This window comes from Loxodonta africana, chromosome 13 (assembly GCF_030014295.1).
Source record: "Loxodonta africana isolate mLoxAfr1 chromosome 13, mLoxAfr1.hap2, whole genome shotgun sequence".
Taxonomy (NCBI): Eukaryota; Metazoa; Chordata; class Mammalia; order Proboscidea; family Elephantidae; genus Loxodonta; species Loxodonta africana.
The window spans coordinates 38,953,010-38,973,761 of NC_087354.1; the positions used below are offsets into that span (position 1 = coordinate 38,953,010).

A 20,752-nucleotide genomic window follows, 5' to 3' on the forward strand; every position below is an offset into this window, starting at 1 on the left:
AGCACCGGAAATGCTGCATTGAGCTCCTGACTTCTTGACTCAACATCTGCAAGAGAATTTGCGGAAAGTTTTCATCTTCAGAAGCTGACTTTCCTGAGTGCTTACTCTGTGCTACCTAGCACAGTGTCTTTATGTAATCTCATTTTATCCTCATACAGTCTTGTAGAGTAGGCGTTTTTAATCTCTATTTTACAGATGAGGAAACCGAGTCTTAAGGGTTCAAGTGACTTTTCTAAGGCCACACAATTTGAAGTGGCAGTCGGTCCAGCCTGACTCTAGATCCAGGACTTTGACAAGGATGCCTCCCTGTAACAGCTCTGCACTCCTGTGACGCACTGGGGCCCAAACCGTCAACATGTTTTACGTTGTCTTGTCTAGCTCTTCGGCAGGTCAAGCCACTTATTTCAGTTTTCTTCTTCAGTTCCTTCGATCCTCCCAAGAAATTCACAAATTGTCTTCCAGATTTTTCTGAGATCAGACCCATGATGAGATGTATACCTTCTTTCTTTCCACCTAAAGTCTCTTTTCCTGCCCTTTATAAACATAGCTCCTGATATCTCACTTTTGACACGTGAGTTGATTGGATGAGCTAGAAGATAAATTTCTCTGATCATATCTATCCATAAAAATAGTACTTTTCTCCAAACTCACTCACTGCTGTTATACAATACAAATATTTTATATATAATTAACATGAGTATAACATACTTGCTCAGATGGCCATCTCCATCAATGAGGTCTGTGTGGATATGAGATGTGTCACTTCAGCTTGTTGAACAGAGTGTGGTGATTCAGTAAAAATGGCCACAAATCTTTGACAGTTCTCTCTTCAAAAGCTAGGTCCTATGTCCTCTTCCTTTGAATCTGGGAAGGCTTATGACTGACTCAAACAATAGAGTATGGTAGATAAGTCACTATGTGACTTCTGGGGCTAGGTCATAAAAAGCCATGCAGCTTCTGTCTGGTTTTCTTGGAACAGTTGCTTTCCAGAAGTTTCCTCTCAGGACACTCCCACTCGGAACTCAGACATTATGATGTTTTGACAAGACCAAATCACATGGAGTAGCTGTATATAGATGCTCTGACTCACAGTCTTAGGTGAACCTAGCCTTTGGGTCATCCCAGCTCCCAGCTGTTTTGAGTCAGCGCTCCAGCCCACCCTTGCCAATCATCTGAGTCTCTCAGCTGAAGCCCTGATATCATGGAGCAGAGACACGCCATACCCACTGTGATGAGCCCTGTCTGAATTCTGGACCCACAGAATCCATAATCACGATAAGATGGTTGTTGTTTTACCATGCTAAGTATGGATTTGTTTTTTAAATGCATAATAACTGGAACAATAAGGTAATCAGCAGTAAATGTATTAAAGGCCCTGATGCTGGCAACCATGGGTATCTGGGTTCTGCAGATGCTGATGAGGGGCCAGAGGGTAACATATGCTGGATTTTGGGCCCCAGAAGGAAGGCAGCCAGAAACTTGTCATGTCAGAGGAACAGGAAGAGGAGGAAGGTTCCTGTAGGCTTTCCTGGCCCATGCTCTACTTAAGGGGAAAAGGATACCTGGAACAATGGCTGAGGAGGGAATGAGAAACAGGGATGGCAAGATGGACTAAAATGAAAGAAAGCAGGAGAGGTGTTAACAATGATACAAAAGGAAAAAAAAAAAAAAAAACAGGAAGGAAAGAACCATGGAACTGTCTGAGGGACAGAAAGAAGCACTGTGAGAATCAGCTAAGAAAGGATACTGGGTGTTCAGTTTCAACACTCTTGAGTCACCCTGGGATGCTGTTTCTGGCAAAAGTGCCTCAAGTAGGGGATACACTTCATGCTGGGTATGGCAAGGATGTGGAGAGGAGAAATCTTGGTTTGGCATGAAGGGCTCAAGAATATAAGCTTTTGATTTTTCTAACGTTATCAGCCATTTTGCCTAAAGGCCACTAGGGAGCAGGGCTGATTGGAGGTTCAGTGGTGCTCCTTTGTGAGTGAGGTTGCACAGGAGACCAGGGTCGCAGGGACCTGGGGCTCTCTGACACTCAGAGTGACTGATGGAACCACTGACTTAATATAGATGCTTATTTATGATGTGGAGTACCCTGCAGCCGTATAAATCCTGGTCAGAAGATCTATGGAACTAGAAGCTAATAGACAGTTTTTAGGTATTTGCTTTTTCATAATCTCTGGTAACAAAGGATTTAGCTGATGGGTAGGTTGCTGGACTCCATATTCTGAGGGCATAAAGTTGAGGTCCCCTGATTTTCAAGCTGCTTCTAGACAGAACACAATGGGCTTGGGTCTTCATAAAATACAGATGTGATGTTTAACTCAGAGGCAAGAACCATTTGGCATTTTCTGGAGGTGGTATCTCCTGTTCTGGGTGTGGATGTAAACTCTCAGGACTCTTGCAATTGTGTAGTTAGCACCCAAGGCTAGTTCAAATCATGAACCCGGAAGTGAAAAGCATTACCCTAGGGAGGGATTTCTGTTCTCTTGATAAATAAACTTAACTCTGTAAGGTTGAATGATGCTGGATCCAATGCTACAACTTACTAATTTCCTTTGGTGAACAGGCTGACAGGAAGGCATCAATTAAAGAACTGCACGTTTGTCATCAACTACAAAACAGAAGTATTTCCTCCATTTTGGAACGGCCAAAGACCACCATTTTCATACATTTGTAGTTCTATAACCTTTTTCCTTCTAAGCAAAGCAATTCATCTAAATTATGGGTTCATCATCTGCCAAGTTTGTTCCTTTTTTAATGAAATCACTTGACAGTTAATAAACTGAAAGAGAAAGTGTACTCCTTGGGGCTTGCTCTGTTCCAAAGGTTCAGTGTTTTTGAAAATTAAATTTCCTACATGAAAAAAAAATCTTTTTCTAAGCTGACAATCTAGTGTTGTAGCATAAAGCAATTTTTCTTTCTTTAGCTATAAAAACTTAATTTATAGGGGTGTGCACTTTTAACTATACATGCACTTTACACTGGACACAAGTCAGTTAAATCTTCCATAGAAAGCCTTATCAATCAAAACAATTTATCTAATTTTGGTTCTGTTTATATAAGAAACCATTACTTCCCCTAATATTTAAAAGTTGATGGGATGATAATGTCTTTATCTAAAGAATTCATGACAGCAGATTTATAAATAGCATGAAATGAGTATAGGCTTTGGGGTCAGAGAGCCATGGGTACCAGTCCTGGCTCAGCCCCACGTAATCATGGGTAAATTACTTAACTACCAGTTTATCTGTCTGTAAAATGGGTATAATAATACTTTTGGAGGGCAGTTATGAGAATAAATGAGAACTACAGTGCCCAGAAGTAGGAGCTTAAGAAATGGTAGATATTATCTATATTATTAAATATATTTAATTATTATATTATTAAATATAGATACTATATTAGTATAGTTTATTCCATACGCCCCAATCCAGGAGAAGAATCTCACATCATATCTACATTAACATATTAACTCTTGGTTGGTTAACACCAATACAAACCAAGGTTTGGTACCTGAAAAGCAGGCAGATGGAGTGCCGCAAAGCTGTTGAAGAAACGTATACTCTGAATGGCCACGTGGACTGTGTTCTGGGCATAACTCTCCTTGGGACTGGCAGTGCTGGGGTCTGAGATGGTGCCGTGGAAGAGGACACAGTAGAGCATGTGCAGGACTCCAGCCAGGTCCGTGGCCTGAAGAGCAGCTGTCAGCCCCGTGGGATCCTGATGATTATTGTCAAATATGCTGTACGACCTGACAAAGAAACATTCAGCTCTTTAAGAGAGAGCTACTTAAAGGATGTTAACATTTTTATAGGTCAAACGGAACAAGACAAGCAGACCGTTAAAAGCAAACCATCTGAGTTGTGTAATAAGGTAACAAGAAACCTCAAGGAAGAAATGCAGCCCTTCCCCCGCAAGCGCACCGTGGCTTGCCCTTTTCTCCTGCTGGGAGACTAGGCTGCTGCAGCAGTGGCACCTGAACACGCCACAGCCGGTGCTGAGGCTGCCACCACCCTCCCTACCCTCTGAAGCCCCAGGGGCCCAACTTTGTTCAGTTTCTAGGTTTGGGCAAAATGGAGAGAGTCCATGAGAACTCTTGAAACTCAGACCAAAAACACCACATCTTCCCTTCTGGATACAGGAAGTCAATCTTCTTGGGGGAGGCAACTACCAGGAAAACATCAGGCCTCAAAAACCCAGCAGTGTGTTGGTACACTGCAGTAGGGAGACCCTTCAATTGCTTTTGAGGGCACTGTTCCATCATCAAAGAGTGCTGTTGGGGTAGGTGGTGGGGGCCAGACTCCCAATAACAAGCAAGTGCTGGATTAGTTTTATAAAAATCATGATGGAGTCAGCTTTGTAGCTATGGCAGGCAGTGTTATGGATGAGCAAGAAGAGGCAAATGGCAGTGGTGAATTCCTAAAACCGATAGTAATGCCAGCAAGAGTTTGCTAAATCTGCCTCATCCCTGAACTTAGGTATACATAAGGCATCTGGTGGCCAAAACCCAGAAAACCCAGTGCGTCGAGTCGATTCCGACTCATAGCAACCCTATAGGACAGAGTAGAACTGCCCCACAGAGTTCCCAAGGAGCGCCTGGTGGATTCGAACTGCTGACCCTTTGGTTAGCAGCCGTAGCGCTTAACCACTACACCACCAGGGTTTCCAGTGACCAAAAGCAGGCAGTTATAACTGACATGGATTGCTTTTGCTGCCAAGCATTCATTCATTCATTTTTTTCTAGAAAGTGTACCCAGATTTTTCTCTCGGAGCTCTCCCTAACTCATAGTCAACGTGCTTCAGGTGGGGCCGCCCTCTATTTCCCCTGACTCAAGGGTGAAGCATGTCACCCAGACCTAAGGAGAGCCGCAGTTTATTTCTCTGACTGTTCAGCATAGTTCAGGGACTGCACTCGTTGCAGTCAGAGCTAGTGAGATGGACTGACACTCTGCCGAGATGCTTGGGAAGAAGCCCTCACTTTTTCCCTGAGTGGATATAAGGTCTGGAGCTGCTGTAGCTACCTGCTCTAACCACTGCACGAATCCACAAGCCTTTCAGTGCTGTTTCAAGAGGGCCAGCTACCTTCTCTCATGGGACGCATGAATTCTTGTCACTAACTAAATACTACTTTTTTTTTTTTTTTACTAAATACTTGGAGAGATAAAGTATTACACAAAATTTTAACTGATAAAGCTGTATTCCTGAACATCTGCATTAGGATATATTAACGACCAGTTTAAAAACAACCAAGCAGTAAGGGGGAGGTCAGCATACGAATCACACAGCAGTAAAACTGTTATCGCCAGCAATGGTGTCACTCATCTCCAAGGCTCTGAACGCCTCCTAGAAATTAGCTTTAGGGAGAAATGCTTTCTGACTTGTCATTGGTTCTAAAAGCCAGTCAGTGTTAAACAAACACAGGCTCCTTTTTGGAATCTATATAATAAACTCAGACACATTAATCTCCACTCACGTCTCTAGTCAGGGTCTGACCCCTAACTATCATGGCTATAATGGAAGGAAGGGCCAATCGACATTAGCTAGCAGCAGTTTGTGAAAAGGTTCAGGTGGGCCTGTAAACGAATAAATATTATTTCTTAACCTTTTGTTTTTGGATCCTATAAGACAAAAAGTGTCTCTATGGCGATACAGGAGCCCTGGTGGCGCAATGGTTAAGCATTTGGCTGCTAATCAAAAGCTTGGCAGTTCAAATCTACCAGCCGCTCCTTAGAAACATATGGGGCTGTTCTACTCTGTCCTATAGGGTCGTGATGAGTCAGAATCTCGAAGGCAACGACCTTTTTTTTTTTTTTTAATGATACAAGAGTACATTACATTCTCTATGTACTTTAACAACGTCCAGTTAATTCCAAAATTTGACTCAAGAGGATGCACTGAGAGAAAAGATGTCACCTCCTGTTTGGCCTGGCTGTTTTGATACTTGGTGAAGTACTGCCCTTGCAGAATCCAAAGTCCTAGGTGGTACCCCTGTTTTTGCCACTAAAAAAATCTGTCTGGCTTTAAATGTATCACCTAATCTCTCTAGGACTCAGTTGCCTCATGTGTACAATGGGAAGAATAATACCTTCACTATCAACCATGAAAATCTAGTAAAAATGAGATGAGGTGGAAGATGTGAATTCACTATTACTCATCTAAAGCATAAATGCAAAAAATCTTAAAAAAACAAACAAAAAAAAAGCGAGTGAAGGTCATCAGAACAGGTCCTAACATTAATTTGATAGACTATAAAACAACATATCCCTGGATCTTTTGCAATATTCTCCTGATGAAATAAAAATGTTCACTGAGGAAAAATAAATACATATTCAAAATCTCAGATGCAGAAATGGTTCCAAATGAATATACTGCCGCTTTATGGAAAAGACTATTCATTTTCAAGTGAGACCACAGAACACATCCGGGGAGGTGGGAGCTTTGTCGGCTGCCTTTGGCTTCCACGGGGCTAATGGAGACCTGAAGGGACTTCAGAGAATGTTTACTTTTGATTTACCCTGAAATACAGATAATTTGTTCAGGAACAGGCCACTGGCTCCTGTTGGTCTTAACTGTCAGTCATAATCACTTTAAGCCTAAATGTTTATAATAAAAATGTAAAAGGCCTTATTCATATCAGGCATGGGATATAAAGTTTTCTTTTTAAAAAATACGTGAACGATGTGAAAAATCAGATCTGAAATTTTGTATACTGCACTTTGAGATCTCAATTTTACCTCATTTTAAAGTGCTTTTGTTTGGCCTCCAGGACTAGAAATCTTTGTGGTATACTCATTTCTGTTCATTAAAAAAAAAAAAAAAAATTTTTTTTTTTTTGAAGCTAGATTCAATTAGGAAAAGCTGTAACTGGGCCCCCAATACCCCTGTACAGGGCCTGGAAACCCTACTCTTGCTTAAAGGAGAGGATAAAACCCAAAACCAAACCCAGTGCCGTTGAGTCTATTCCGACTCATAGCGACCCTTTAGGACAGTTCCCGAGAAGCGCCCGGTGGATTCGAACTGCCGACCCTTTGGTTAGCAGCCATAGCGCTTAACCACTACACCACCAGGGTTTCCAAGGAGAAGACAGCTGGGCAAAAAAAAGCAGTGATTTGTGAGGGCATGAATCAGGTACTATCCAGTCCATCTTTGGTATCTTAAATCAATTATGCACCAAGATTTGTTGTTGTTGTTATTGTTGAATGCCACTGAGTCAATTCTGACTCATAGTGACCCCATGTGACAGAGCAGAACTGCTCCGTAGGGTTTTCTTGGTTGTAATCCTTACTGAAGCAGATCGCCAGGCCTTTCTCCCAGAGAGACACTGGGTGAGTTCAAACTGCCAGCCTTTCAGTTAGCAGTCATGTGGTACACCGTTGCACTACCGAGGCCCCTTGTACCAGGCTTATTTGGCAAAAAAAAGCAGCTGTGATGGTCCAGATACTACAATCCCCTCTTCCATTTGTTCCTGGCTGGTTTGCTGTCATCTCCCTGATCCCTTGATTTCTGGCTTGGTAATATCCACTCTGAAGTCCTTTAGTGCTAGTGATCCTCTAGACTGCTCTCCCGGCTTCTCAGATATGGCTTTGTTCATTTCTTTACTTCTGGAATCCCTGAGGTCTCTTGTGAGAAAGTCCCATTTTAGTCCCTGACCCCAGGTAACTCCATTCCAAGGTCACCATCCTGTTGGCAGCGAGTAGGATTAAGTCATTGTCTCCCCCAATGATGGAAGAAAACTTCACTGTTCAAGGAGAGGTGAATTCTTTCTTTTAATTTTTAAAAATCTTTATTATTTTTATTGAACTTTAGATGAAGGTTTACAGAACAAACAAACTTCTCATTGAACAGTTAGTTTTATGGTCTTTGTTGACTTTGCACATTATAGATGCTCAGTTACATACTGTTTTATGAGATTGGTTAACAACCCCACTACATGTTAACACTCTCCCTTCTTGACCTCGGGTTCCCTTCTACCAGCTTTCCTGTCCCTCCTGCCTTCTAGTCCTTGCCCCTGGGCTAGTGTGCCTCTTTAGTCTCATTTTGTTTTATGGGCCTCTCTAATCTTTGGATGAAGGGTGATGTGAGGTGAGTTATTTCTTAGGGTTATTCTAACTTTGGGTTCTTGCTTTCTGGGATACTCTGGGCAAGCCAATCTGCACCTAGAAATATCATCATTAAACAGACTTTGGGATGAGCTCAAAGGAGCCCGATGCTCTGACAGGTACTCTCTATTTAAAAAGCCTGTGCTTCAGAAACACTGAGCATCTATAACGTGCAAAGTCAACAAAGACCAGACCTGTCCTAGAGATGGTTACAGTCTAATGGGTGAAGGTGAGTGTATTTGTTTCCTATTGGCTGTTGTAACAAATTACTATGAGCTAGTGGCTTAACCAAAACCAAAACCAAATCCATTACCCTCGCGTCAATTCCGACTCATAGTGACCTGATAGGACAGAGTAGAACTGCTCCACAGGATTTTCAAGGAGTGGCTGGTGGATTCGAACTGCTGACTTTTTGGTTAGCAGTCAATTTCTTAATCACTGTGTCACCGGACTCCTTCCTATTGGCTGATGTAACAAATTACCATGAGCTAGAGGCTTAAAATAATACAAATTATGGAGGTCAAAAGCCTGAAATGGTCTCACTAGGTTAAAATCAAGGTGTCAGCTGAGCTGTGTTCCTTCTGGAAGCTCTTGAGGAGAATCTGTTTCCTTGCCTTTTCCAGCTTTTACAGGCTTCCTGCATTTCTTGGCTCATGATCCATTCTCCACCCTCAAAGCCAGCAGCATAGCATATTCAAAACTCTGACTCACCTGCTTCCCTCTTTTATTTATAAGAACCCTTGTGATTATATTGGGCCCACCTTGCTAATCCAGGCTACTATCCCAGTCTCAAGATCCTTAACTTTACAACACCTGCAAAGTCGCTTTTACCATGTAAAGTAACATTCACAGGGTCTGGGGATTAGATACGGACATCTGGGGTAGGGGGAGGAGTCATTATTCTGCCTACTACAGTGGGCCCATTCATTCATTCATTCATAATTCATCTGGTCAACAAATACTTACGGAAGGTCTACTTACTCAAAACTTCAGTGCAGGAAGACAGATGAATAAACAAGTAAATATATACTATGTAATACATAATAATACGTGAAATGTGGTAAGTGCTATAGAAGAGCAGGGGACACAGCTAGAAAATGAAACATAGGTGTGTGTGTGTGTGTGACGCTATTTTATAGAGTGTAGTTGGGGAAGCCCTTTGTAAGGTGTTATTTAAGCAGAATTCTGCAGGAAGTGAGGAAGTAAGCCATGTAAGGATCTGTGGGAAGGGTGCTCCAGGCAGAGGAGCAGCCGGTCCCTCGGCTTAGAGCCAGGAACATGCATGACATATGTAAGAAACAGCAAGAAGGCCAGTGTGCAAAGGATATTGGTGATGGTTACACACCATGATTGATGTAATTGGTTTTATTGAATTATACATGTGAAAAATGTTGAATTGGCAAATATCACATTATCTATATTTTTACAAAGAAAAAAAAAAGGGCAGCCAGTTGCTAGAGCAGGGTGAGTTAGTACAAGAGTAATAGGAGATGAGGTCAGAGAGGGAACAGGGAGAATATCAGGTAGGGCCTTGTGGGCCACTTTAAGGATTCTACCGAATGAGCTAGGAAGCCATTGCAAGATTTTGAGCAGAGGAGTAATGTAATCTGACTTAGGTTTTAAAATGATCATTATAGCTACTGAGTTGAAAAAGATCTTCAGAAGAGCCAAGGCAGAAGCAGGGAGACCAATTAGGCCATTTCAATCATTCAGGTGAAAGATGATGGTGGGTGGACCAGGATGGTAGTCATGGACACGGTAAGAAGTGGTTGGATTCTGAAAATATTCAAAAGGGAAAGCCAAGAGGATTTCCTGATAGATTGGATGTGCACATGAGAGAAAGAGAAGTAAAAAATGGTTCCCAAGTTTTTGGCTCGAGTAATTAGAAGAATGTGGTTGCCATTTACAGAAATGCGGATGACAGTGGATAGAGCATGTCTGGGGGAAAACCAGCTCAGTCTGGGGGGAAAACTTGTTAAATTCCAGATGTCTATTAGACATCTAAGTGGGGATACTGAATTAGAAGGTGGATAAAATAAGCTTCCCAAGGGTAGGGGTTTTAGTCTGTTTTGTTCATTGTGATTCCCGGCCAATACACTTCACGTGCAGCCACCATCTGCCTGTCAGTGGAGGCTGGTATGTTGCTAGGATGCTGAACACGTTTCAGTGGAGCTTCCAGACTAAGATGGACTAGGAAGAAAGGCCTGCAATCTACTTCCAAAAATCAGTCAATGAAGACCCTATGGATCATAACAGTCTTAACCAATCATGGGAATGACACAAGACTGGGTAGCATCTTCCCATTATGCATGAGAATGCCATGAGTCAGAGGTCAACTGGATGGCAGTTAACAACAACATATCCCCAGGGCTCAGAACAGTGTCTGACACATAGTAGCCACTCAATAAAATAAACATTTGTTCAATGACTTAATAAATATACAAGCCTGAGTTCAGAAGAGTGGTCTGGGCTGGAGATATTTGGGAGTCACTGACACATGGATGGTATTTAAAGCCAGGAGCTCATCTAGTGAGTGAGCATAGGTAGCAGTCTGAGGATTGAGCCTGGGAGCATTCCGATGTTTAGGAACTGGGTGATGAAGAAAAAAAAACAGCAGAAGAAACTGAAACGTGGCATCTAGTGGGGTACGAATAAAACCAGGAGAGTGCAGTGTCTTTGAAGTGAAATGAAAATGGTTTCAGGGAGGATGAGTGACCAATAAAAAAGTTTACTTAAAAATAAATACGAAGACTAAAAAGAGAATAAAATTTATAGAAATGGCTGTTAAGTCCTATTTTTAGATTATAAAACCTAATTGCATATGCATAGGACAGAAGATGACTCACAGGATGGGAAGAGGGCGAGTGGCAGGGGACTGGAATGTGGCTTATCAAAAATAAGTGGGAAGAAGAGTTAGCAAACTAGCTGCTTACCAGTTCAGAGGAGCAAACAGTGTTGCTAGATTATCCATGAATTAGTAGGAATACAATGTACAAAACAAGGAAGGTTTAGCTCTGCTCCACTGTACTGTTCGACTACTCTGGAAGTACTGGGTCCAGCACTGGGTGCTGTACTACATTAGAGTCACGGATATGCCAGAATGTTCCCAAGGAAGGTAAATGGTGTAGTGAAAGTATCTGGGAACAACGTTACCTGAGGAACATTCGAAGGAGTTGGCATATCTAACTCAGAACTGTAGGACACAAAGGGCATTTTCAGACTGAAGAGGTAATATACTTGTCAATTACGGCCCCAGAGGAGCGAAGTAATCAGAAAGTAGACATTAGATAAACTTATGGAAAATTTTCGAACAATTAGAACCTCCAAAAGTGAAATGGGATGTTTGGTGAGATATTCTTTCCCATCTTGGAAGAGGCAGAAGATCACATACCATTAATGTGGCTGAGGTCACTCAAAACCCAGCTGGGCACGGGACTGGGGATGTCTAAAATTCTGTCCAGTACTGAAATATTGTAACAGATGTGAATCGCCTATGTACCCACAAACATGCAAACATATATAAACAATACCAACTCCCCCCATTCGTGACCCTATATGTTATGTATATGGTTGATGTTTCCCCCACGTGTCTGTCAGTTTGTCATACTGTGGGGGCTTGTGTGTTCCTGTGATGCTGGAAGCTATGCCACCGGTATTCAGATACCAGCAGGGTCACCCATGGAGGACAGGTTTCAGCTGAGCTTCCAGACTAAGACAGACTAGGAAGAAGGATCCGGCAGTCTACTTCTGAAAAGACTTAGTCAGTGAAAACCTTATGAAAAGCAGAGGAACACTGTTTGATATAGTGCTGGAAGATGAGCCCCCCAGGTTGGAAGGCACTCAAAAGACGACTGGGGAAGAGCTGCTTCCTCAAAGTAGAGTCGACCTTAATGACGTCAATGGACTAAAGCTTTTGGGACCTTCATTTGCTGATGTGGCACGACTCAAAATGAGAAGAAACTGCTGCAAACATCCATTAATAATTGGAAACGACTCGAGGGCACCTAACAACAACAACGACATGGTTGATGTTCAAACCTATGTAATGCAAACCTAATTTGAAGTTCTGTCAAAGGGAACGGGGATGACTTAGTGGAGATGTAAGGGCAAGAGAAAAGTTAAAGTGGAATAAATGTATCTACAAACACTAAAAATAAATAATAACATATAAATACAATAATAGATGAAATAAATATAATAATAGTGCATAAACAACAAATGTCGAGACATCTGGTTAGAGAAGAAGAAAAATACTGGGACAGTTAAAGGGTGACAACATTGGGTAGGGAGAGGCTTAGATATCTGGGGGGATTTCCAAAATACATAATTAGGAGTTTCAGCTGAACTCAGAGGAACTGTCCTGAAAAATAATAAATAATGAAAATGGCACGAACATTCTTACTACTTGGGGTCAACATCCTGGAAGAAGGTAGAGAAAGGAGAAGACCAAGAGGATATGGGTGGGGATGGAAGGTAAAGGGTGAGGCCATTAAGAAGAAACTCTGGGTTCTGGCAAACATCTGAATGGAGACCTGAGAAAGTGGAGGAGTGAAGAGGTGATAGGCTCAGGATGGTCTTGGGAAAACTAAAGGTGAATGGGTGAAAGGGCAGGGAAGGGCCCACAAGGTGAGAATGCAAGCAGGACTGACAACAGGATGCAGTCCTAGATCTTGAAATTGTAGGCTCTGGCTGTTGTCCAGTAACACCCCTCAGATGAGACATTTTTGCCCTCTCTACCTTCCGTTTCCTCTCACTGTAAACAGAAAGGGCCCTGTGCTGCTGTACTGCGCCTGGCTTGTCTAGCTGATCTTTTGGGTCCCTCTTATCTTTAGGATTTGGCAATTGGGCTGCAGGGGCTCTGCCAGAGACCCTGATGCGTTACCAAGTGAAGGTGAGTAACTGGAATGGAAAAAAACTTGTCAGATCAGCGGCTGCGTGATGATTGCAGTACCCTCCTAACTAACTGGTCTACCTGCTTCCATTTTTGCCCCTCTAATCCATTTTCTTTTTCCTTTTAAGTAAATCAGATCATGCCAGTCTCCTATTGAAAATCCTCCAATGGCTTCCCATCACACTTGGAATAAATCCAAACTTTTAATCTCTCTGTCCTCATCTCCTGGTTTTTACTTCTCTGACTTCATGTCCTACCACCGTCTTTTCTCGCTCATCACATTCCAGTATACCGCCGGCTGTTTCTGGAATATATCCATCTCAGGGCCTTCCCATTCTTCCCAACTGGAATACTCTTCCTCTGGAGCTTCACATGGTTGCCTCCTTCTTAGCTTCAGTGTCACCTCTCCAGAGAAGCCTTCCCTGGCCACCTAATCTGCAGAAGCCCTTGCTCAAGTCACTCGGCTATGTTACCTTGCTTTATTTTCTTGTATTATTTATCATTAGCTAAAAGTTACCTTATTTGCTTTATTGTCTTTTTTTCACCGTGTTAGACTGCAAGCTCCATAAGAGCAGGCGTCTTATTTGCCACTGAATTCCCAGTACCTTGACAAGTGCCTGGCATACAAATGCTTAATAAATAGTAATGAATAGAGATTTGCCAAGAAATGTTAGGAAGGGAGGAAAGAGTTGATCTTCACAAGGCATGCCAAGGAAACGAGGGCCTCGGATGTCTCCTTCATACCTTAGAGGAAGAAGAACATGAGATGTAGGCAGCCCTTCTTCCTATATGAAGAATAAGCCCAGGAAATGGGGTCCTGGCACATGTCAGTGGTGCACACTAGTATTTGATGGCTCTGCCAAAAACAGTTATTTCCTGAGCTTTTATTTTGTTTCTGGCTTGGTGCTAGGTGCCAGAAGAAAGAGAGGGTAGGATATTTAGTCTCTCTCTTTTTTTTTTTTCTTTAGGGAAATCTCTTAAATTGAAGACATAAACCATACATATAGGGCAAGTACCAAATAAAAGGCATAAATAGTAGGTGCCATCTCAGATTTCTGAGGCAAGCGTTCCTTTGATTGAAGTGGATAGGGTTAGACATGATTCTGAGAGAAGTCAAAGATGGCTAAGGTTCTGGACCTTAAAATCTGGTCAGATGACTACAATCATGAGCAGAATAAGGTAGTTGGGAGAAACAGCCAACTTTGGGTAAAAGCCAGTGAGTTCAGGATCTGATTTATGAAATACAATGTCCTGGTCGAAATTTAGGAATTCCAAGAGAAATGTCTATCAGGGCCTTGTTATGCATGCAGTTTGTGCCTTAACCTTACTTACCTCTGGCTTGATTGACCTTTTATTATTATTATTAGTGTGGTAAAATATACATAGCAAAACATCTGTCATTTTAGCCATTTTTACATACATAATTCAGGGACATAAATTATGGTCACCATGTTGTACAACCACCACCACTGTTTCCAAATTTTTTCATCACCCTTGAAAGAAACTAAGGGCCCCTTAGCAGTAACTCCCCATCCGCCCCCCACTCACTCTGGAACCACTAATAAACTGTGGTCTCTATGTATCTGCCAATTCTAGATATTTCATATAAGTGAGATCATATAGTATTTGCCCTTTTGTGTCTGACTTATTTTTCTCAGCCTAACGTTTTTAAGGTTCATCCATGACTTAACGGGTATCAGACCTTCATTTCTCTTTACAGCTGAATAACTGATTCACTTATCCTACCTATTTTCTTTCATTCTAATTTTCTCATTAAGAAAAAAGTATATACTTTTATAAGTCATCTCAGATATTTTTGGAACAAGGTAAGGTATAATAAATATATATAAAAAATAGCACCACAAGCAAGAGATCAGGGCAACAGATGTGTTAGTCAACATTTGCCTCTGACCTGTCCAACCCTGTGAAGGAGGAATTATCAAATTCACTTTTACATGTGAGGAAATAGGCATTGAAAAGCTAAGGAACCTGCTCAAGGTCACAGAGGTAGGACAGCAGGAACTGAACGCATATCTTTCTGACTCTCAAACCTGTGCTCTTCAACATAACAGACCACAAGAGTTTTCTTCTTCAGTTTCTGCCTCCAAAGTCCTCAAGTCAATGGAACTTCAACTGCAAGTGTATCCTGGACAATTCTGCTGCCCTAAGGCTGGTGAGCCTGCCCATGTATTGATGGACTTCCTTCACCATACCCTAGTCATTCTGGGAGTGGTGAGCCAGTGAAGGCTGCTTCTAAACCTTGGCTCTGTGGGCTGGAGCCCTGCTAGCTCCCTTTCTCTGGTACAACACCTAGCACATAGTGGGCACTCAGTCTGAACTGTATCATTGAAGTACTCATCTTTCCGTCCATGTAAGTCATCTGGGGCTTTATATCAGCTGGGATGGATCTTTCAGAAATCTCTATACTAGTACTTGCCCAGTTGTGAACAGAGACAGCCCAGGGGTTCCTGTTCCTGTATTCTTCTCACTTTTCAGATCGGAAGGATGTGGACAGTCACTCCTCCTTATCAGTTCTAAGGCTGTTATGCCCCCTTAGACAGAGTGAGCAGCACTGCTGAATGCTACTGGGGAGATAACCCATGCAGAGCACTTGGGGCCTGGCACATAGAAGGTACTCAATAAATACTTTTCCCTTAGTTTCACTTGTCGGTCCTAATATACTAACTTCATTTCCCATCTCCTGACCCCAGAAAACTTTTTGCCCAAGGGCAGTGGCTAATGACAACAAAAGATTTAGGAGTTAACAGTAATGAAGAGCTAACAAGAAATAGCAGGAAAGTACCAAGTATGAGACTGGGGAGTAAGTTTACCTTTAGAATAGGTTAGAATGTGGCAGATTAAAATTTTCAAACACAGTCACAGAGATATTTCTGGTCTCACATGCTCTTCTGGAAACTTCACATTCTGCATCAAGAGGCAAGGTCTGTTTCTCCTCTCCTTGAATCTGGGTGGGACTTGGTGACTGCCTTGATGAACAGAATGCAGTGGAAATACTACCGCATGACTTCTGAGGCTAGGTCATAAAAAGATGATATGGTTTCTACCTGACACTCTGTCAGGATGCTCACTCTTGGAACCCTGCCACCACGCTGTGAGGTAGCCCAATTTAACCCACGCAGACAAACCACATGGAAGGATCTCCAGCTGACAGCATCAATCAGGGACTTCAGTGAACATGGATTCAGATGATTCCAACCCTTAGCCTTCAAGTCCTCTGACTGAGGCCCCAGACATTGTGGGACAAACAAGGATAAGCTGTCCGTCCTATGCCTTGACAGAATTCCTGACCCAAAGAATCTGTGAGATTAATAGATGGTTGTTTTATGCTTCTAAATTTTTGGGTCATTTGTTTCACAGCCATAGTAGCCAGAACAAGGAGAAAAAATAAAAAAAACAAAGAACGAGGGCATAAGGTAATGTGAGAACCAGGGGAGTTCAGGGAGAAGAGTGGAGCTAGATTATTCTGCATGTCACCAAGGAGCAAGCAGTATTAATAGGTAGGACTATGGAAACAGATTTTGGAGAGACTTTCTAAGCATCAAAACTGGCCAGGGACAGAACAGTCTCCATCAGTTGGTAACAAGTTCCCTGCCACTAAAACCAAAAAACCAAACCCACTGCAATCAAGTTGACCCTATAGATTCAAGTCTGAATGGAAGACAGGATTAGGTGACTTTAGGGTCCCTTCCAATCAATACAATCTGACAGCAGATTAGATCTGGGGTACATGGAAGAGAGGGGAGATAGAGATGATGAGTACTGGAGTCTGGTGCCTGGGACACTGGTGATACCACACACAAAAAGAGACTATGAGAGAATATTTCAATATCTTCTTTTCCCTCTTGCCCAGAGGACTGTTAATTGCCCCTCCCACTTTCTTCCTCCTTTCTAATACATTCTTCATTTGATGCCTGATTAGTGCTCACAAAATATGGCTCTCAGCATGTCACTTCCCTGTTCAAAAGCTTTAATAACATTACTGGCACTGCCATATCTCAGCAAATCATTTTATATAGTTCATGAAGTATTTTTACATTTATTATTTGAACCTCATAAGAACCTGGGATGCACTAAAATACCACCATATATGTTTCAAAATCCAGCTACAGTACCCTATTCATTCTTCTTATTTTTTTGTTGCCTTGCCTTTGCTTGTGCTATTTCTTTGTCTACCTTTTTCTCAACTCTAAACATTCTGACCCTTCCCATCTTTCAAAGTCCAGGTTAAGTCCCTACAACTAGGAGTGATTTCTCCCTCCTCTGAACGCCATCAACGATGATGATGATAATGGTAAAAGAAAAAGTTTTTTCCAACAATTATTGAGCACTTACTATGTGTCATGCAGCATGCTAAGTGTTTTTCATGTATTATCCTCTTTTATCACTCTCTGGCTTATACCAGGGATATTTGTATATGCATCTTCTTTCCCTTACTAGTTTACAAAGTCCTTAAGGACACAATCTGTGTCTGAGTCATCTCTGCTTTCTCCCAGGCCCAGCACAGGGACTGGCACAGAGCAAGTGCTACATAAATATTTGTTCAATGAATGAAGGAACAGTTCAGGCAGGCAGAGTTAAAGTTTACCTTTGGTTGAACACAAACGATTTTCAAGCACCCTTAAACACTTGAGAAGCACTCATTTATATCCACATAATTAATGGGCTAAATTATACATCATTCTTTTATCCTTTTCTTACACAGGTTTCCAGGGATCTTGGCTAGAACACATTTTGTTAGTGTAGTTTATGGGCATGGAAATGAAAAACAAACACATAAAACAACAAACTTCCTTTTTGTATAAAAATACTTTAGAATTCAAAACTAGTCTCCTCCAACCAATCAGAGTTAGCAAGGTTTTACATGCTCCTCTCCTTCTTTCCTGCGGTAATAAGGATTGTAAGCTCTGTGGGTCCATTGCTCCCTGGCTCTCTTACTGTGCTGCCTAGCACAGTTATGAATATAGTAAATGAATGCTGATTGACTGAAGGGCCTGTGTTGCTTGCAATAATAATCATAATTTTTAATGTTTTTTTCCTATTAGTTCTGAGCAGTCAGCACCTTTTCAGGGCCTCAGAGCCTCAGCCAATTATGGCAGTTGAGCTGATGCTCTGAGATCTGAAAACCACTCTTTTCTCTATACTTCCTATAGGACCAAGAATGGAAAACGGGCCAAAGAAACAGGCATTTCTGAAAGTCTTATAAAAAAGATGGTTGAATTTTGTTTACATGATTAAGAATTACAGCTTGTGTACAGTTCCCCAGTTAAAACTCCGGGCTAATCCTAACACAAGATCAATCCTTTCACCAGAGGATCCCAAATTCAATTTTAACTTAAACAAACGCCATTTCATTGTTCAAAACCAAGCCTGGTACAAAAATCATCAGCGCTTTCCCCTCCCATGATGAAGCAAAGATTAACAGCACAAATTCTGACACACAAATTGTATTCCAGAAAATCTAGGTAAAAACGAGGAGATTAAGGGCACAATAGAGGAGCAGTGCAAAGGCGGACCTGCTGTACTCACCACCACAAAGGCTGGGCCACCGGCAGAGCGCACAGTGTTTACTCAAAGCCCTGTGCTACCAATTAGTCCGCTTAATTATCTCAGAGTCTGCCAGCACAAGAGGCCAATTTTTGAAGGTCCCTCTGGCTCCTCTGTGTCTTTTATTCCTGCTGGTCACAAAAGGGCTTTGAGGACAAGCCTTCCTTAACTCTCTGACTCTTGCTGGCTTCTCCTAGTAGCCAAAACAGGCATTCTGTGGCTCACTCCAACAATCACACTACCTTCCCTTCTGGACATGGCTGTGACCTAGTGCAGAAACTCTGTTAAATGCACGTACCAAAGAGCTTCAACAGGTGACTATAGCTTATGGTTTAGAAATATAATTTCCGTGAAGAAATGGAATGTAGTACGAAATGGTCTGTAAATATCATAGGTGAACAAGTCTGATGAGGTAGGAAAAACTACCTCTATTCCCATCGTCTGGGGGTGTTCAGGAAATGATGGGTGACTGAAGGCTGAGAGGAAGAACAGCAATCAAGAGCCATGTTCTCACCTCTTTCAGATAAGCAGCTTACACTGATGCAGCTAAGGATTTCCTAGGTAGGTCAAGGCAGGAAACCACCTGGACCTTTTTTATAGAATAATCTGCTTTTGTAGCAAGTTCTATTAATAGAAATTTGTTGAGCAATTGAGGTTGGGGAGGAAGTTATATTAAGAAAAAATCAATTAAGAATTGTTAAAAAAAACACTAAAAGTAAATCACTGATTTATTTAAAATCTAGTTGTATGCACATAGAAACAATTATATTTCATAATTACACACATATAATACACATTATGTATCTATACACATGCTAGACTTTGGTCTACTTGGATCATCCTTAGGTGTGTCTAGGACCAAACTCCTATTTCCCCTATGGAAAACTACTCCTTATATCCCCTAATTCAGAGATTACCACCTACCACTCAAAATTCTAAAGTCAGAATCCTGGGAGTCATTCTAGATTTCTCCCTTTCACCTTCCACACCACCTAGTCCTGTGCTACCTCCCCTACATCTGTTCTAAACCCCAAAACCAAACCGGTTGCTGTCGAATTGACTCCAACTCATAGTGACCCTATATTTGTTCTACCTCCTCTTAAATGTATTTGCTCAGTCTCTATTTCCACTGCCCCTACAGGCTCTCAGCATTTAGCACTTGTATCATGCAAGAGCCTCTTTACTATTCCTTCTGCCTCTAGGCTCATCCCATTCCAACAGGGATGGATTACCCAATAAACAAGGTACACATGGGCTTACTTGTGCACAATTTCACATGGGCTTCATCTTTGATGTGGTGAAAAGCAGGTGAAATTGTACACTATAGATTAGTAAGTAAACAAGTAAGCCTGTGTGTACCTTGCTTATTTATGCTTACTGTAAGTCTGTGCATACCTTGTTTATGGTTAATCCGCCCCTGTACTCTGGCCATCTCTACACTTTTCAGGAGCGAACATTCTATAACAGATATTTGGCCTTGTTACTCCCTCTTAAAAAACTTCAGTAGCCTTCCACAGCTCTAATCTACCACATCAAGCTCTTGCCTCTCTCTGAGGCTCCCAGGAGCTAACATTTAATTGAGCTCATTTAACACCTCATTTCCCTTCCCTCTCCCACAGTCACCACAACACAATGTCTTATATATCCATATCTAATTCATTTGGGTTGTTCCAAGAGCAGACCTTGAAATAAGGAAATGGGCACAAGTAGTTAATTTGTGAGGAAATAGCAAAGGGAAACAGGGAAGTGAGAAAAGCCAATAAAGGATGTATTAATGAACAAGTTACCACTGAGGACTCTCTGAGAGTCTGTATAGAATATGTCTCAGAATTGTCCCACTGAGGGTTAGAGAAGCTGGGGTCTTAAGCATCAATTTACTGTTGGTAGGTCACTCTTGCAAGTGTTAGCCCCCCACCCTGTGCTTCTGGCAAGCAGCTCTTTGTCCAGAGAATGTCCTCAGGCAGAGAAACACAGCAAGTCGTTGGCAGGTAATCTCCAGAGGGGGCCAAAAGGATATGGGTAAAGCACCAGGGACATCTGCTACATCATACGGTGCACATATTATGCTCTTTTCCTCAATCAACTTTTTCGTTCCACTTGTCTTCCTGGTTAATTTGCCTCATCCTTTAAGGTCCAGCCCACTGGAGCTTTCCCTAACCTCCTCTGGGAGAGCTTTACTTCTTCCTCTGTGCAT

At 42.0% G+C, this 20,752-nt stretch overlaps 1 protein-coding gene across 14 annotated transcripts in view; it reads right to left on the minus strand.

Annotated features, from left to right (window-relative positions):
• The window catches only part of SCAPER (S-phase cyclin A associated protein in the ER), a 492,396-nt gene that overhangs the window by 43,349 nt on the left and 428,295 nt on the right, over positions 1 to 20,752 (minus strand). For all 14 annotated transcript variants that reach the window (XM_023552952.2, XM_023552948.2, XM_023552950.2 and 11 more), the window contains one exon: positions 3,517 to 3,754. In XM_023552952.2, coding sequence (XP_023408720.1) covers positions 3,517 to 3,754 — 238 coding nt within the window. The remainder of the gene's footprint in view (positions 1 to 3,516; positions 3,755 to 20,752) is intronic.